General features: G+C 39.0%; 1 protein-coding gene across 5 annotated transcripts in view; it reads left to right on the top strand.

The window, feature by feature from the left end:
- The first annotated feature begins 723 nt into the window (after window positions 1–723).
- edc4 (enhancer of mRNA decapping 4) overlaps window positions 724–19,607 on the top strand; it is a 34,881-nt gene continuing 15,997 nt past the window's right edge. For 4 of the 5 annotated variants that reach the window (XM_019894142.1, XM_019894140.1, XM_019894138.1 and 1 more), the window contains exons 1-18: window positions 724–934; window positions 4,949–5,105; window positions 5,263–5,374; window positions 7,795–7,894; window positions 9,441–9,627; window positions 9,946–10,093; window positions 11,076–11,180; window positions 12,203–12,315; window positions 12,423–12,506; window positions 12,608–12,703; window positions 13,366–13,465; window positions 14,237–14,417; window positions 14,574–14,640; window positions 15,098–15,186; window positions 15,487–15,668; window positions 17,308–17,378; window positions 18,042–18,159; window positions 18,258–18,553. In XM_019894142.1, coding sequence (XP_019749701.1) covers window positions 847–934; window positions 4,949–5,105; window positions 5,263–5,374; window positions 7,795–7,894; window positions 9,441–9,627; window positions 9,946–10,093; window positions 11,076–11,180; window positions 12,203–12,315; window positions 12,423–12,506; window positions 12,608–12,703; window positions 13,366–13,465; window positions 14,237–14,417; window positions 14,574–14,640; window positions 15,098–15,186; window positions 15,487–15,668; window positions 17,308–17,378; window positions 18,042–18,159; window positions 18,258–18,553 — 2,294 coding nt within the window. In that variant the 5' untranslated portion in view covers window positions 724–846. The remainder of the gene's footprint in view (window positions 935–4,948; window positions 5,106–5,262; window positions 5,375–7,794; window positions 7,895–9,440; window positions 9,628–9,945; window positions 10,094–11,075; window positions 11,181–12,202; window positions 12,316–12,422; window positions 12,507–12,607; window positions 12,704–13,365; window positions 13,466–14,236; window positions 14,418–14,573; window positions 14,641–15,097; window positions 15,187–15,486; window positions 15,669–17,307; window positions 17,379–18,041; window positions 18,160–18,257; window positions 18,554–19,607) is intronic. The other variant, XM_019894139.1, reaches the window with a different exon arrangement.

Here is a 19,607-nt window from a genome sequence, read left to right as displayed (position 1 = left end):
AGTCACTGATTCACACACACACACACACACACACACACACACACACACACACACACACACACACACACACATATATATATATATATATAAATGTGTGTGTGTGTGTGTGTGTGTGTGTGTGTGTGTGCATGAATACATTAGAGTTTATAAGTAAGCCATATACATACATTACCTGCACATGTGTTATGAGAAGCGTGTTTTTATACATAGAATCTACAATATAGATAAAAAGCCTTCTAGTGTAATACTGTATTAACAAAGTCATACACAGAGAACAAGAGGTAGAACTAGATACGTTTCTGTACCTCTTCCTTCTCCATTTGAGTGTGTGTGTGTGTGTGTGTGTGTGCATGAATACATTAGAGTTTATAAGTAAGCCATATACATACATTACCTGCACATGTGTTATGAGAAGCGTGTTTTTATACATAGAATCTACAATATAGATAAAAAGCCTTCTAGTGTAATACTGTATTAACAAAGTCATACACAGAGAACAAGAGGTAGAACTAGATACGTTTTTGTACCTCTTCCTTCTCCATTTGAACATGTAAACCGCGTTAAACCATGACAACCATTGACGATCTTTCTATTTCTTTATTTCAATTTTTATCGCTTGTAATATTTCTTTTTTAATGTAAAATCAATTAATTATTGGTGCGAGTCGTAAGAATAGGTAGGAAAGCGCTGACCATGCACAGATACTAGTCGGAGCCTATATCGTGTACACCGGAAGTTTAGACGGTTGCTCCGGGTGAACGAAGTAAAGATTGACAGCGTCACCTAACGCCAAAATTATTCCTCACCCCCTGACTGTACCCTGTTAGTTCCCCCCTCTACTCATCCATGGCGTTTAGCGCTAGTATTGATGTTGAGGGTGCAACACAGCATCTCCGGGATATCCTGAAGCTCGACCGTCCTGGTAACAGTACTGGTGAGTTTGACCGTGAATGCAAAGTGGAGGCGCCAGTCTAGGCCGCAGAAGCTAATGAAACGCTAGCCAAAAAGATTGATGCCGATCTTAGTATGGCATGGGCACGTAGTTTCAAACAAAAAGGACTTGATTGTTGAATTAACAATACTGCGGAATAACACAACTGCTCGTGACTGTGTTTTTGACGTTTGGAGATGTTAGTTTCATCTGAAAATCTTTATATTTTCTTCACTATGCCCCGCTAACCGAATCGTCTGTTTGTGGCGTAAGCTTTTTAGCTAAATCGGAAGTGAGCGTCTATCCTGCGTTTCTGTTGCCAAGGTATTCGCATCGCGAGGTAATATTTGTCGAAATTATATATATGTATAAAATACCCGTCGATAGAGCGAATGACATGTTTTGTGTCGGCAGCTGCGATCGTATTAAACGCTAAACTAGAGCGTATTATAAGGTTGTTTTTTAGATGAAAATTAAATCATCAACAATTTGCAAGATAGAAATATGTTCATTTCAGTGTTGACCCGCTTTTGTAAAACTAAAGGTAGGATTTGTTTGCATCAGTGCAAGGCATGTTGGAAAAGTTGGGGTGTATATCGAACATTTAAATTCCCCATGGAGCAATTTGTGGCGCAGCAAGCAAGATGGAGAGAGACAACAATGCACAAACACAATCAACAATAGCAATACAAAAAAGCTAAAAAATATGAAAAAGGAGCTCAAAGGAATTCATAAAAATTAATTAGAAGACAGACTGAAAAGATGACTACAGTAAGTCCAGTGTCGCTTGAAAAATGTTAAAAGGACTCGGAAGTAACTTAAGGAGGTTAAAAAGACTGAAAATTGGCTAAACACTCCCAAGATTAATTAGGGTTGTTTAAAAGGCCAATAGCCACAGGGAATCCAGGACTTTTTTAACCTCCCTATTTTACACCTGGGCATGCAGAATCTATGACTAGAAGGAAGCAATTAAAATTCAAATGCAAGGTGATGAGTAGGATGAAATCTGCCGTGCTTTCTTGAGTGACCTTGTATAAAAGGTTGATGTCCACTGGTGAAGTGTCAATGGTATTTATATGTCCCTTCACAGTGCTATTTTTGCGTGATCAACTAAACCAACAGATAAATGCAAACTTAAGAGAGTCAATAAAACAGTCGTAAAACATCCATCAATTTTCTAATCCGCTTATCCTCACAATGGTCGCAGGCGTGCTGGAGCCTAACCCTGCTGTCTTCGGGCAGGAGGCGGGGGTCAGCCTTAACTAGTCGGCAGCCAATCGCAGGGCACACATAGAAGGACAACCATTCACGCTCATAATCACACCTAGAGACAATTTAGAGTGTTCCATTAACCTGCCATGCATGTTTTTGGAACGTGGGAGGAAGCCTGAGTACCTGGAGAAAACTCATGCAGGCACGGGAGAACATGCAAACTCCACTCACGAAGGTCGGAGATGGAATCGAACCCTGCACATCTGGACTGTGAGGCGGACGTGCTAACTAGTCAATCACCATGCTGCCCTGAATAAAACATTTAATATGATATAATAAGGCAGTTGTGATTTAATTTGATTTTGACTATACAGTTTGTAACTCGATTCGCTGTTGATTTAATAGCAAGTAAGAATACACAAATTGGATTCAAATTTGACACATTTTCACCTCAAAGATTTTCGGAGTAGGGCTTGGCATTGTGAATAACCTTGCGATTTGATTTCATTCTGATTCTTTAGGTTGCAATTTGATTAGATATAATTTTTTTTGCTTGGATATCGTTTCAGTCAGAAGTAAAACTGCCCAAGTTGGAGTAGATTTGGGCATATTTGAAATATTTGACCCGGACATGTAAATATAAATGATATATTATTAAATTTTTTATCAATAAAACATTTGATAATACATATTTGCTTGTAACTTATTTGTGCATATGAAGTAAAAAAGTAAAAAACGTGAAAGTTGTGTCTCGCACTATAAAGTACAAACTTAATTCAGCAACTCCCCAATCTCCAAGCCGTCAGGGCCGTTATTGGAAGCTGACTGTGTTGGATACATGTTAGTGCCCATAGACCGCAATAATACTGTCCTACATTGTTTTTGTTTCACCGCGCTGTGTCTGTCTGCTTTTTGTGCTGGTGCTGCTGCATGACATAAAACTGGTTTACATTGAGCCATGTATTCTGATTAGAATTAATCCGAATGAACAAACGGACTGAAATTGCTCCATGTAAACACCTCAGTCAGAATAAAAAGGCCTAATCCGAATGGAATTACATTCGGGTTCACAGGGGTGGTGTATTCCATTTGCCAATCCAAACAAGCATCATGAAAACAGTTTCATCACAATAACCAAGCTGTGTCTGTCTGTGCATGCTCGATCTTGACGTAAATGCGTAGTGACGTCAGATAGGAAATGGTAGCGTCTTACCTGAGCTCATTTGTGACGGGACAACTTGTTTTAAAGTATCTATAACCTGTTTTTTATCAAGATGTTTCTGTCATAACGGTGTTAAAATGATCACAACCACTGTGCTAAATACACAAATTAACTCCCATCTCGATGAATCACGTGACGTTTACATCGAGCTCTGTGGCTGATCCAATTAATGGATTAGAGCATGTAAACGGCAGATCGGGAAAGACGACATCACTTTTAAACAGGTGACCGGGATCATCATTCGGAATGATTGCAATTACAATGACAAAAAAGTCTCCATGTAAACTCGGCTACAGTAAGTCCCCGTAAATTCTCGACAATCACAAGTTGACATTTGCATACCTGAGAGACATGGGAGAATCAGCAAGTTTGTTGTGTCAAATGCTTCTTCCGTGCCGCCTGGCACGCATTCCTGGCTACTTGTGCGAACTTGATTTACTATACATGGAATCAAACAGCCAGAAACGCGAAGTTTGTATTCGGGCTGACCACAGCATCAGAGACGCTCTCTCTGCTGACTTCAACCACTCCAAAACCGTTGGCGTTAATTGGTTTGCAGTTTCGGGATGGCAACCTATGACATCTTTTTTCATGTTAGTATTGCGCATCTCGGTTTGAGTGTCTGTAGAAGCTTTTGGTTTTCCATGCCACTTTACTGTAAAAGGCTCTTGTGTATGATTGTGGCCAGAGCTTGGTGGAAGTTGGCAAGCACATTTACAGGAAATCCAAAATGACTTTGCACCTCAGATTTTAAAAGCTGTTTGCTGTTCCAATACACTTGCTCACAATAAAAAAAAAAGGTCTTTCGTACTATCTTCAAATTCATCTGTGGTCCATGAAAATTAAATGCTGTAATTTCCTAACAATGTATATTTTTCAGACACTTTGAACTAGGGCTGAACTATTAATTGCATTTGCACTATAATCGCGATTTGATAAAATGCAATTTGATTGAGTGGGGAACTCTGTGTGTCTGATTGTGTGCCTGATAAATATGAGTGTCTATTCTAACAGATGACCTGTCGTGTGCTGCACATGTAAAATAAAGTACGTGAGCGGTGACCATTTAAAACACATCAAATCTCATCAAGTGATTTGGAAATTGAAGCACCTTGCTAAATTGTCCTATATTTTGAAGATAACTACATTTGTATGTGGCCATATGTTGCGCCGTCCGATGAAGGTAGACGAAATGAGTATTGCTCATCATTTTATTAACGTGCCGCCGCTTGTGATGCATGCTGCTCATTTTTAAAATCTGAAAATGTTACTTTGTACATGTAAATTACAGTTTAAAAAAACAAAGTGTTCATCTCATTCATAGACTAGTTTTCAATCTACAGTGAAATCAAAGGAGTTGGCCTCAGTGTTCCAAAACCTTTGCATTGGAGAGGATGTTGTAAAACTATCCAGTTTTGTTGGAAAAAAAACATTTCTGGTACACAATGTTGATGCGAGGATATGCGGTCATCTCCAACCATGAATTTTTAATTTCGGTGGAATAATTTGTATTTTGTGTGTATGGTTACCCATTTTTTAAGTCATAAGAAAACCATTTGAGAGAAATACATTTCATTCCTTAGATGCAGAATCAGGTGATGGGCAAAGAAGGTTGTCCTTTAATGGAGAACTGAACGGGCTATTGGGAGCAGCAGGTCTTCTCGGAGGCGGCGATTTAACATCAGACACGACCAGACCTCTCTCTGCAGTGAACAGTATTGCTCAGGATATTCAGATAATGTTTGTTTCTTATTCACTTTTGCCACTTGAAACATTTGTATCCAAGTATTTTCATTTCTTTCTATTTTTGCATTTCTTTATCACTGAAAATGTGAGGTCATTTTTGTTGTCTTGAGTTCTAGATGAAATAATTTTATTTCAATGACTACAATTTCAGTCGCCTTTCTGGTGATGATCAGTCTACCTGTATCCCCATCACCTCGGACAATGTGGAGATTGTGGCGAGTCAGGAATCAAGCATCAATAGCAAGGCTCGAGGCAGCAACATGGTAAGATTGTAAATATTTCTCCTTCTCCCCCTGCCTGTTGTTATTTTAGTGAGTGGCAGGATACAAGAATAGATTCACAGTCCTCCATATAATGCTGTCAATGAGATTTTATATTGAGTGCACATTCATAGGTCACAGTTGTATTTAGAACATGTTCACAATTTTACCTCTACAGCTCCTCAAAATGGTCTTTCTCGCAACTCTTGCATGTCTATCCTGAGATGATGAATATAAACATTCTCTATATCAAAGAGCAAGAAGTTTTTAAATAATAAGGAGAATTTAGTGTTGGAGGAGAATTTCAGTGCTTGATTATTGCGCCTTCACGGCAGCATGTTTGGAACAGTAATGGAATAACTACAATGTTTGACTTTTGGCACTTGTCTATTCAGGTAAAAGTAAACAATCAATATATTTTTTTGCCTGGTTAACGATACAGATGACAAAACAACAGATTTCCACTTAATGAATGGCCGACTGGTTTTCATTTTTGGATAATCAAAATTTTTAAACTTGACTTTAAACTGTGCATATGAGCACACTATTGTCCTATAGAAACAGGAGTGAGGTCTGAGATGAATCCCTTCCCATATTTTGGTCTATGAGACGCAATTATGTCAAAACCACAGTATCAATTTCACCCTCTAAAACAGCACATTTGCATAAGCCTAGTTTGTTAAAAAATTATCAGTAGTAAGGGCAGGCTATCAGCATCAAAGTGTGCAGAGTCATTTTTGCCTCATAATACTGCCTTTGAAAAGCGTCTCTCGCGGGCCTATATGGGGCACTTGCTTAGCGGCTATCTGTCAGCCACAAACTGGAGCCGCTGTTAAATGCTGCCAACAGATGCTGTATAATACAATATCGGCATAATTATAGAGTTATTTTTAACATCCTTAAGCAGTGATTGAACTTAATTTCAGGAAGACTTGTGTTGTTGATGTCTGTGGCACCATTTTGTGACAGCAATATAAAGTGGTGCCAACTACAGTCACTGGGTATACAGTGATAATTATACAGTTTGAGCCCTGCGAGTCCCAGGGACTCGCTGATCAGAAAAGTATGAGTCCCATTATGCATTTAGAGAGTCCCAAATTTGAATTCTTAAATGGTCTACTTATTCAATTGCATATGACAATAACACAAACAACAACAATATACATTGATAATAGGTTTATTTCTTAAAATAAACAAATGCTGCAAAAATTTAAATAATTCAGGCATACAAGATTTGCTGAGAAATAGGTTCTTATTTCATCCCATGGTTCAGTCTCTGAGTTCATAAATTCTCCTCTCTTTACTCTGCTTCCAATGATGCAAGGCTTTCTCAAAGTCAACTTCTTATCGGAAAAAACTATCCAACTTTAGCTGCTTCCTCTGTGATATCTCCGCAATAAACTTTCGCAACACTTGTTCGCAACACTTGTTTTAACGTTACACAACTTGGCAATCGTCTGCCGATCTCAGCAATCTTGTCTCGTAGAACGGAAATCTCGTCACGCGAGATTACTTCACGCGAGATCAAAACAACAATGGCGGCGATTGTCAAACTGCGATCGTTGCTGGAAAAAAAGATGTACCGTAGTTTTTTTGTTTTGACTGAGAAATTTCCTTGCGTCCCAAAAACGCACATTATTTGGAACTGTGCGTCCCGCGGGAAAATTCCGCATCTCGGACGCAGGACGCAGAGGTAATGAGATGGCTGGGTATAGGAGTCAATAGACAGCGTCAGCCGTCACACCGCGACGCACTGCCGGGAAAAATTTGTGTGCAGTAGTCTTTTCACACAAGTCTGGCTCGAACTGCATTAGGGTAGAGAGCAATAAATTATTAACAGAAAATAATAATAATAATGGGGAAATGGGAAAATCCCCAAAAGTTTTCACCACGAAATACTGAGTTTTGAGATCTACGCCGCAATAAATTATTAACAGAAAATAATAATAATAATGGGGAAATGGGAAAATCCCCAAAAGTTTTCACCACAAAATACTGAGTTTTGAGATCTACGCCATATGTCTTTTTGCAATCACTTTAGCTTTCATAATGGACTATGTTTTTATTGTTAAATTGATTTCTTTACATAAAAGAAAAATAATTATTTGCATGATGATTTTTAGAATTTTACACTCACCATCACTGTGAAGGGGGGTTCAATGAATACCATGATATGAATTTCAGGCCATATTGCTAAGCCTTTGGGCCTGTTAGCAGTTAAGTTTCAAAAGTATGGAAAAAATGTTTACATATGAACTCATATTTATGTACAATGAATTTGAAATATAAAACATGTTTATCCCGTATTTTCACGACCATACGGCGCACCATATTGAAAGGCTTAGTGTCAGTTCTGGGTGCTATTTCAAATGGTGAATTACCTTTTTTTATTTTTTTATTTTTTATTTTTATTTTTTTTCAAGGTGAAGATTCAGCCTGTTGCCAAATATGACTGGGAGCACAAGTATCATTATGGCAGACTTATTGCTGTGTCAAATTCCTTCATGGCATATGCAATTAGAGGTGAGAGTCCAAGATTCAACTTTTTTTTAAATGCCAAATATAAATAACCATTAAAAAGGACAAATAATAAAAATTCTTTTGTTCTGTCTCAGAGCCGCTGCACACTGAGCGATGCATAGTCAGACACTGCGCGGGTTTCTACCACAAGATTTCATTTATGACCGAGTCTCAGCCACTAGTTTTGCGGTGAATGTGGCGATGTTGCTAATTATCCCAATAAAAATGCACAAAAGCTTTTACACAGGCACCGAAGCTTTTACACAGGCGAAATTTTAAGCACATGAGACAGGGCTGCTCGTTCGCAAGTAATAAAAATACAGTATATACAGTTCATGTTGTGTTTTACAACACCACTTCACTCATTCAGTACTAGCCAATTCTGGGCCAAGTCTGAAAAGATGTTTAAAAACGTCTTTGGGAGTGAATGAGTTAACCATATTTACACCTACTTGTGGTAAAAATGTATGCAAGTGGTATGCACCTTATCCTGTCCATTCAAGTGAGTGTGAGCGAGCTCAGCCTTTCGAGATATACCGAGTGAGGCCCTTTATCGTGCTCATCCTCTTTTTGTAGGAGCATGCTTAATCCTTGACTAACACTGTTTTTATGGATTAAAGTGATATAATACAACATATTGTAAGGGGAGCCTCGGAATGTGATCCCGACCAACTGTTATTTTTTGCGGTGGATGGGTCCCAGTCGAGTAGAGAAGCGTCGCATTGTGTGCAGCAGCCCTTTTGCACTTGCACTATGAAGTATAAACCCTGGCAAAAATTATGGAATCACCAGTCTCATAGGATGTTCATTCAGTTTCAAATGGCAGCGTTCTGGCTTTAGGTGACATTTTTAAAGAATGTCAGTAACAGTTACATTTTTCGACCAAGCACAAAGAAAAAAATATGGAATCACTCAATTCTGAGGAAAAAAATTATGGAATCAACCTGTAAATTTCTGCTCGTTAGCCTGCAGTTAAACAGAAGTGATCACAACTTGGAGAGCTGTTTCACACAGTTAACTGACATGAATTACAGCTCCAAACTGAGACATGTCATGTGAAACAAAGGAGAGCATTATCAAACTTCTTTAAGAAGCTAAATCATCACACAATGTCGCAAAAGATGAAAAGTTGGTTGTTCACAGTCAGCTGTGTATAAAACTTGGAACCGAATTTAAACAATATGATTCTGGAATAATTTTTTAAACCCTGCTTGGTCCAAATAACTGTTACTAAGAGGTCTTTTTTCTTGATTTCTTTTAATGGTTCCTAAAGCCAGAAAGTTGCCGTTTTAAATGACTTTAGTTTAGTTTCATGTCTGCAATTGACTTTTTCCTACAGAATTTAAACAACTGACTGACGATCCTCTGAGACTGGTGATTGAAATTTTTTTGTCAGGGAATGTATCCATGATGCTCTAGATTTGTATAATGCAAGTTGCCGAAGCGTATTATTGCGGCAGATGTCTACAAATGTAATGTATAATGACTTGCATTCTGTGTGTGTTATTGTTTTCCATGATATCGTCTTTTCTATGACATCTTCCCTCAGGAGCCAACAACCAGGCTATGATACGCGTCTTGAGTGTCGGCACTGCAGAGCGTTGCTTACTGAAAGGCTTCACTGGTGCCGTCACAGATCTGGCTTTCGCCCACCTTGACTCGCCTCTGTTGGGTTGTGTAGATGAAGCTGGCAACCTAATGGTTTGGGAGCTCACATGTACCAGCAGTACAATACTGTATCCTTACTAAATTAATGCTAAGACAATTTTACCCTTTTCATTACATGTGGTGTTGACTTTTACATCAGTTTTGCCTTTTTGAAACGTATTAAGTAGCCATCACATTCTACAACAAACGTATTCTCAAAAATTCTTCTTCCATAACTACTTAATGGTATTAGAAGCACTCCATTGTCTTACACCGACAGAATTCAGTGCTAGTGATACGTTTGATCTTAAATTTTACCCACATACCTGTGATGTCGTGCAGACATGCACACACGAACCCCCAATAACTTTTACTTCATCGTGCTTTCCTTAATCCATAGCCCTAAGAGATCAGATAGTTGTTCATGTCCGAAGGCCACAGGACTCGCCACTGAACTCACATCGGCGTCTCATCTGGTGCCCTTTTATTCCAGATGAAAATGAAGACAACCAAGATGACAATAGCCAGACCTTGGCTCTTCTACATGAAGATAGGGTATCTGTTTAATATAAAAATATAACTTCGCCTGAAACAAATACCAAAGACTTCTATTAAATATAACATCTTCCACTAAAACTACCCGTAGGCACATCGGAGTCAGTCCAAGGCAGGGGTTCAAACTTAACTTATGTGGGAGTTACTGGAGATAGTCTGGGTCGCATCAAGTATTCCAAAAAGAAAAAGCACAACTAATCCAATCTTCAGCAATAATAGTACAGAACATGAATGGTACTTCAGAATGTGAACGAGATTGTGGCCCAATTCTTTCTGTCAGCTACATATACTGTACCTGGTACTTAATGTACTCCTCAAAATGTGTAGTTGAGTACTGGCACCTTACTTGAGGAGCACCACAGCTTTCTCTATGCATTCAAGACTTGTCTGTGTGCCCCCGTGCTCAACCAAGAAAGCATTCTGTCTCCTGTTTTTCTTGAAATTAGCTGCTCTCATTGCTAACCTTTATCTTCGCGGCAGGTTTTGAAAAGACATGCCTCGGACTGGGAGACAGGATATCTTTCCTTCCCATTTTTGCCACTTTAGAATTATGTTTTGCCAAAATATGTTATGAGCCTATGCTATGGTAGCCCATATGTGATTAAAAAAGGACAACACCATAAAAAAAAAAAAAAAACCTAACATTAAACTTTGTCAAGTTGGGGGCCGCTGCAAATGGTCCCCGGGCCTTGAGTTTGCGAACCCTGATCCAAAGACTCCATAATTAAACCAAAATACAGTTCACAAGTGAGTTTGTGCCTGGCAGATTATGTTAAGCCACTTAAATAACAAATACTTGTGACTTGGTGGCTGTGATGATCATTAAAAAATGGGGCGTGATCTGGCACATTGCTATCATCAGCATCAACATTATACCCTTCCACGACTGTATTTCAGGATCATGTGTCAGAATATGCCTTTAAACATATTTGTATTGTTTTTCATAGATGAATCTCATTTTTATTTTTCTTTTCTTTTCTAGGCTGAAGTGTGGGACCTTGAAATTTTGAGGGCCAACAATGCTATTTGGCCTATTTATGCCACAGATTTGAAAGAAGGCCTCATTACAGTGAAAGGATATACCCAGGTAAGACTTGATATACTAAGTACAAAAATAACGGTTTTAAAGGGGAAGTGAAGTCCCAAAACTTTCTTTACAATATGTTGTACGCGCTTCCACACGCTATTCTGACAAATATTGTGTTTGTGGAATACGGATTAAGCACAAAATAAAACTGTTTTTAATCCATCTTGGGGCCGTCAGCATAATGGGCGTCCGTTCGTATTGATGGAATGCCCACCTCTGGCAGCTGAGACGAAACCTTGGTTTAAAAGGGAAGTAGTCAAATAAAACATTGTCTTGAGAATAATATGTCTGATGCACCCCTATTAGTCTAAATATGCCATTGTGTTTAATATTGCATTTGTGTAATATGAATTAAGCAGTAAAATACACCTGTTTTTTTACCCATCTCAGTGGGTTGCCATTGTGCCACTTCCTGTTGACTGAAAATGACATGATTGCGCCTTAAGGGCTCAGCTTACAAATGTCTGATGACCAAAACCAGAAAAACAAGTGAGCCGTGAATCCATGATTAGTCGTTACATGAGCGGGTGGGTTTTGAATCTGGGCTCCGGCTTTTCTGTATGGAGTTTGCTTATTGTCTCTGTGCCTCTGTGGGTTTTCTCCCGATACTCCGGTATCTACATTTCCAAAGACACATATGTTAAATTGATTGAACACTCTAAATTCTTCGTAGACATGAATGTGACTGTGAATGGTTCTCGATTTGTGCCCTGCAATTGGCTGCAGACCAGTTCAGGGAATACTTTGCCGCTCACCCAAGGACGGCTGGGATTGTGTCCGGCGCCCTTGCGACCCTAATGAGGATAAGTGATTCAGACAATGAATGATATTGTAATTTCCCCCTTTGCGTAAAAATGAGACTGCGACGATCCTGATCCTAGGACCTGTATAAACACACTTACGCTTTTTACAAGTCGTTTGTTTTCAGAAACATTGACTACTCTACTATTATTAAGATGAAAGCAGATTCTCAATTTGTTTTGGTAACATACAATATAAAACATATTTTACTGTCCTACCAGCGTGTCAGTGAAGGTGCCCTATCTCCAGATGGAACAGTGTTAGCCACAGCCAGCCACGATGGATACATCAAGTTCTGGCAGATATATATAGAAGGGGGGCAGGACAAGCCAAGGTATGAAAGAAGAATGGATCCCTTACTTTGAAATTGATGTGCTGTCTGGTCCTTTCATACTAGAGCAGCAGGACGTCCTCTTTTTTTTTGTTTGTTTTCTTAATTAGATGTCTGCATGAACTTCGTCCACATGGTGGACATCCCCTTTCCTGCCTTCTCTTCTGTGACAACCACAAAAGGCAGGACCCTGAGTGAGTAGACACAAGTCGTGATTGCTGTGAGCAAATTGCATATCAACACAAATGAATCTATTGCTGTTTCATTTACGGAGTTACTCTGTTTCTTTCAATAGCGTTCCATTCTGGAGGTTTCTTATAACTGGAGCCGATCAGAACCAAGAATTAAAGATGTGGTGTACTGTTTCCTGGACTTGTTTACAGACCATCAGGTTATTTCTTCAGTCTTTCAGTTGCACTCTGGATTCACCCTCAGGCTTTGTTTGAAATTTCTATAGTTGTTCATAGATAGCATCTGGATTGGGCCAGTTTTTTCAAAAGCAACGCTTGATATTGTTACCATAGTGGGGTTCCATCCAAAACCCAGCCGCTGGGGGGCAGTGCCCTCCCCTGGGGGTGCACTGTTCCCCAGTGCCGGTCCCAAGCCCGGAGAAATGGGGAGGGTTGCGTCAGGAATGGCATCCGGCGTAAAACTTTTGCCAAGACGACCATGCGAATTGGTAGGACGGTTTACAGGGGCGGATGGAAATTACTGACTCACTGTGGTGACCCCTGAATAGGGAGGTGCCGAAAGGAGAAGAAGAAGAAGTGGGGTTCCATCCAAATGTTTCCAATATTTTAAGCAAATTTAGTGACAATGCGCAAAAAACCAACGTGCGTCTTATCCCTGTTTGAATTTATTATTTTTGCGAATAGTGAGAGGATACTGCACCCACTCTTGTCCCTACTCTGATACAATCTGGGGGGAACCCCCCCCCCAAAAAAAAAAACATCAATGAAATGAAAACATTTATGACACGTTTGCCCTTTCGTTGTATGAACACCCAACTTTGTCGAATTGCTTAAGCCTTTAATGTTTAGTGCTGTTTTGTAGATTCTCTCCAGATCCAGTGAATCTGACAGTTCTGCCTAGTCTTAAAGCAAGTTTGGACCTGTCTGCTGGGTATCTCATCCTTTCCGACGTACAGAGGAAGGTCAGTGCATTATTGGCAGCTTTTATGTTTATGTAATGTGTGGGTTAAAAAAAACACCTGCCATTTACATAACTTTCTAAAGGTTATTGTTCCGACTCAGGTGTTAGGACATTGATAAATACTCAGATGTAACACATATTCTGTGTTATTCATTCATTTATTCACTGAGAAAACACAAAAGTCCTGTACTTGACGTGAATGGCCAGGTGCAATATAAATATGGTGTGTTTCTAATTAATTGTAAAGTGATTCACCAAATGTAAACTGTTAGCATAATAAGGTGCAAGCAAAGATCATAATACTCTTGACTGTGTTTTGGCCAACATAGTTATCTAACTAGTGGCGTGGACCCTTTGCGAAATCGACCATGCCAATGTTTTTGAAAGAAAATCTCTGGTGATGTATGTCATTATTTTAAAAATTGTCAATCAAGTTTTAACAAAGTGGCTTGTCTACACTTTAGTACCTCTTCAGAGATCGAGACACGCACATACCTTGTATGCTGCATGGATAATTGAAGGACCTAGTCATTATTATAAAACTCATGTAAGTTGTCGATTGATCTTTTGCGACGTGAGTGTTTTTGCTCTAGTTGCTGGTTGGTGAATGACTACGTAAAATGCCAGATTGAGGAGAGAAAAAAAAAGCTTGATCTTACTGAGTGTGCTGGTTTGAATTCGGGGTCAAATTTTAGGAACTCTATCTGACTACTAATATTACTGCCTACGCTGGTTCTTCTTTAAATACTAATTTGCTATGGCTCCTTGCCAGGTTCTTTATGTGATGGAGCTGAGACAAGATCTGGAAAAAGGCAAGGCATCTTTCACTGCTGTGTCAGAGTTTCTACTCACCCATCCTGTGCTTAGCTTTGGAGTTCAAGATGTTGCCCAAAGCCGTTTGCGACACACTGAAGTTCTTCCTGCAGAGGAGGAGAGTGAGAGCACAACAACAGGTAAATTCATGAAGTCTTTGATGTTGTTGTTGGAGCGAGGAAGAAAGCAAACTATTGTCCCTTTATGATCTGGAGCAATTTTATAATCTGTCATTCATACACAGCGCAGTGATAATAATTGATTAATATTTTTCCTGTGAATTGGATTTCTTTCAGAGGGCGCTCAAGGGCCCACAGAGTCCAAATCTGGCATCCAGATTAAACTGTACTGTGTTCACACCAAGTGAGTTCCCGTACACTGATCACATTCTAGTATTTTGTACATACAATACAATACAATACATGCTGATTTATATAGCGCTTTCACAACAGTGGCAGCTGTAACAAAGCGCTTAACAAAACACTTAACATAAACTTTTCAATTAAGTTCAAGTTAAAAGTTTGGATCCAGTTCAATCAATAATGTTTAAAAAGTGTTAGTCTGTGCCCTCCTCAAGGGTTCTCATGCAGGAACAGGGAATATACTTCTCATCTCATTTTTCTCCGGCGGCAGGCTGTTTCTTGGGTGGGGGCTTGTTCTATACAAGGTGGTCTTGAGGCCTTTGGCCATTAAAACCTCACTGAAATAATTTTAAAAATGTTGTACAGCTAAATATTACAAAATGAATGTTTCTTAAATAAACTTATATACTGTATATTTATAGTCAATATTTATTGAAATTAATAATTTCTGATTTTAGGAGTCTGCAGGATGTTCAAATCTGGTTCCAGCCTAATGCGGGCTCCAACTCTCCAGGCATGCTCCATTCTGATCCTCCAGATGGTTTTGGTTGGTTTACGTTTTTCCACAATTATTAATGAATTGTTTTATTGTATGCACAACAGGTCCAGTAGTTAGTTACTGTCTCCTTTAACTTTCACCCTGTAATATCAGAGCAAGATAATTTATCAAAACGTGTGTGTGTGTGTGTGTGTGTGTGTGTGTGTGTGTGTGTGTGTGTGTGTGCGTGTGCGCGAGAGAGAGAGAGAGACAGAGACAGAGAGACAGAGACAGAGAGAGATAGAGATAGATTTGATTTGATTTGAGTTTTTAATTTTTACTCTACGGATTATGTCACGTATCTAACAGGGTTCTCAGCCCATCTGACAGACCAGAGTTCTGACAAGGACTCAGGGAGTGGCTCCCAGACCGACCTGAGCAACATAGCATCACTTCCTGCACCTACTGACTTCCTGTCAAATACTGCAAATGGCAATGGGCAAATGCCAAAATTGATGACTCCTGATGCCTTCATGACACTAAGCACTTCGGTATAAAGCTTTTAAAATCATGTTTGTTTTCTCTTTCGATCTTAACCCTGCTACACTTTATTATACGGGTGCTCTGATCAGTGTTTTATGCTGCCGATTTCAATACTGATCATTCATGAGCAAGATCTTCCGATCACTCTCGATTATGAGACCTGTGATACCGATCATATGGATTAGCTGTAAATGTTGTCTATTTATGGGTAGTGCTATTGACTATGTAACCTGGAAAAAAAAGAACCAAAAACAAAATCACTTATTTTAAACAAAACTTGCCGGCACAATGCAATAACTATTCAGTCAAAAGGAAAAAACTGAAGTTTATTAGCTTTTACACAATCTTTAACAGATTGAAATAATCAGACTGTCAACAGACTCATAGTGTAAAAGTCAAATAAAATTCCACAAACGTTGCCTGATCACATCATGTAAAGTTAATAAATAAGAGAGATACAGGTCAAATGCGGGCTACATGCACATAAACTATTCAATAAGTTCCTACATTGAAAATATTTGACAACTTGGCTTATTGTCTTGTGCATTGTCCTAAAAGGGCAACCTCCAAATTTTCATAATTTATCAAAGAAATTATTTAATTGATCTATAGTTTAGTATGTAAATTAAATTTTTATTTTTAAATGAGATAATTACGGTCAAACAGACCTTGGATAGAAAAACAGCCCAAATGAAACTGAAGGGCATGTGCTTTGAATGAGAACATATTGAACATTTTCATAGGCAAAATGCCTACAACTTATTAAAGTTGTTAAATAATTATAAACAACAAATAAATAATTGACAATCAGGACTGAAATTGATCAGAATTGCCCAAATCCTCTGATTTCAGCCTTTCAAATGTAAAATTTGATGATTTCTGTAGTCCTTCATGAAATTTTTGATTGATTGATTTTGATTATCTCTGTATGTAATCAAACTGAGACATTTGCAAATACTGCTTCTATTTTTGAAAACCATGATCAACATTTTTTCCTATTTTATGACATGTTATGGACCAAACCAGTAATGCAATCATAATCACTTTATGAAAAAAATAAGTCAGTTTAATCTACTGTGCTACAAAAATCATTTGCAGCCATAGCATGAATAACCTGTAATTGATCTAGAGTTGAACTTTAATCCCAGAAGTGTTGCACTTCGCTTTAATCAGTTCCTAAAAAGGGTTTCAAAAACATTGCTGAGTAATTTGTACCTAGTGTGAGATTTTCAATTTTTGTTTATTTTATTTTGCTTACCAGTAATCATTAAACACTACAAAATAAATGGCAATAAACTGTTAGTAAACAGTGATCGGGGAAAAAAAGGAATTCGCAATACGTGTTAATGCAAAATAACTGACCAAATTATATAATTAGCTACTTAAAAAGATTTAGTAGTGACAGCCGTGATTGTTAGGAAGCATTGTGGAAAGATTCCTTTCCATAAAGATGATGAAATTTAGAGAATGACATATACAGTTCAAACATTGGTGTACAATCTCTTCAGCAATATTCATAAAACCAGATTTTTCTGATAATGGTCGATGTTTACTGACTTTAAAATGGCCTGATTGTACCATTCACACATACGTTGAGACATTTCATCAACCTATGCAAACATGCTTTATTTTTGGTATACTCTTCAGGTGCCTGCATCTCCTGGCAGTAGTGCCAGTAGTCTGACAATTGTGACAGCAATCGGCGACTCGGCCAATAGGTGAGTTTTTCTTGTGGGGATCATAATGATTATGATACTGATGGGTATTTATTTCGACTCTGTAAAGCTCCTATCCCACTGAGCGGTGAACAATTACAAGTGTTTTCAAAGGCAGCAAATGTTGCATTCACCTCAGAGTTTATCTTTTTTAAATTGTATTTATTTTTTATATTAAGGTCACAAACGCTTGCCAAACGTTTGCCAGAAGTTCACATGTACTTTTCTTGTCGCAAGGAAACTTGAACAACTTTGGAAATTTTCTAATTTTCCTTACGGCAATTAAAAAAAAAAAAAATGTTGTAGAACATCTGCGACCTTGAACGAACCCTGATCAACTCCGACGTGAGTTTTTCTGCCTTCCAAACAGTTGCAATTATTCACCCCTTAGTGGGATAGGGGCTTAAGGCATTTACCATCTTCTGTTCTTAAGCATGCGATTACATCAAAACATGTTTGAGAGGCATTCAATTTTGTTGTTGCAGAATGATTAACCATTTGAAATGTAGATGTATTTTTGGATTGTAAATGTAACAAGACAAAGGTGGCCTATCGTACAAAATCAGCAGGTTCTTTTCTCACCAAGTTCTCATAGTGTACAAAGAACTATCCTTCAAATGTACTCACAAATACGAGGGAACATTGGTATGTTTTTGTTTTTGGCAGAACTTCTGATGACATTAGTCAGAGTCCTAGCCGGGCAGATAACAGTTTGTCACTTCCGGTTTCCAGTAGCAGTCCAAGACCTGCTTCCACTGTCCTGCCTGGACTGGAGACCATACAGGTATGAGTGGACACTGCCAGCCACTCTTCAATCTGAAAACGTGGTCCAATATGACCAATATTTGCAGTCTTCCTCTCTCCGTCTCTCTCTCTTTCCAGACAGTGGCATCCCCTAGCACTCCAGTTGTGCTGGACAGCCCTCAGGTTCTTGATTCTCAACTCATGCCACCACTTGCCTCCCCAACTAGGGCCCGCTCCCCTGATGTTATCTCCTCAGCCTCCACAGTCATGTCCCAGGACATTCCAGAGATTGCATCCCAGACCCTGCAGCTTCAGCGTGGTCTTGTGTCCACCTTGGACTCTTTACCTCTGTCTGCTCTTCAAGCTGATAGTATGGCCTCTGCTGCTTCTGCCCTTCACTTGCTTACTTCACCACGCTCAGCTAACAGCAACAGGTACCACAGTGAAGTAAAATGTATGCTGTTCTTGAAAGGAAAGTGTCGTATGCTATAATGTGAATTACATTTCATATTACAGTAAGTATTCTCTAGTAAGGAGTCATATTTGCGTTGTCCAATCTTCCCTAATAACAGAATTTACTTATTTGGGATACGACTATGGTACATGCTTTATGAACATGCAAGTATGTGAACAAAAAACACGTGTAACAACACAAGCAATGAAATGCAAAAGTATATGCTACAAACACTGTTTATAACACAAAAACTGCAGTATATAGTACAGGTATATGAACAACATACAGTAGAACAAACAAACTTAGGACTATTTGCTGCAAAATGAGACTAGTAGCAGACCTGGTGGCTTTTCTTTCCACTCACTCACTGTCTCTAACTTTACCTCCCCTTGATCGCCATCCAAGACCACGTTGCTCAGCTGAGATCGTGCAACGAACTTTTAAAGCCAGCCACGGGACGCTTCGAAGTCCTCGATGCCCATAGTTAGCGCAATGGAACTCACTTTCTCTCTCACTAGCGGTTCAGTTAGCGGAAGCTTTTTAGCAAGATAACAGGTAAATCATTCCAGGCTCGACTGTCCGTCGAGCCACAAGAAATTTACTCTGAGCAGCTAATCGGATGCATTCCACTCTCTCTTCCACGGTCACTACTGTTCCTCTTCGTTTGGATGGCACGATCAAAAGGACGTAAATATAGATGAACAAAATAAAAAATCGTTCACTATTCCAGTAAAACTCATGCTAATAGAACGGTCATTACTGTTCCTCTTCGTTTGGATGGCACGGTCAAAAGGACGTAAATATAGATGAACAAAATAAAAAATCGTTCACTATTCCAGTAAAACTCATGCTAATAGAGTCACTTACATGTCGCCGTTTTGGATCCAATGAGAGTAAATAGCGGCGAGTTATTCCGTAGTATCGAGCAGGACTTGTGTTTGCGCCGCTGCGGGCTTCCGAATGGCTTCCAGGTTCCGGGTACTGGAACTTTTGTTGTTGTGAATCGATCGTTCATGTAATATCGTAGTCGAAAT

The sequence above is a fragment of the Hippocampus comes genome, unplaced genomic scaffold (genome assembly GCF_001891065.2).
Source record: "Hippocampus comes isolate QL1 unplaced genomic scaffold, H_comes_QL1_v1.1 scaffold104, whole genome shotgun sequence".
Lineage (NCBI taxonomy): Eukaryota > Metazoa > Chordata > Actinopteri > Syngnathiformes > Syngnathidae > Hippocampus > Hippocampus comes.
This window is presented reverse-complemented; position numbering and strand designations above follow the sequence as displayed.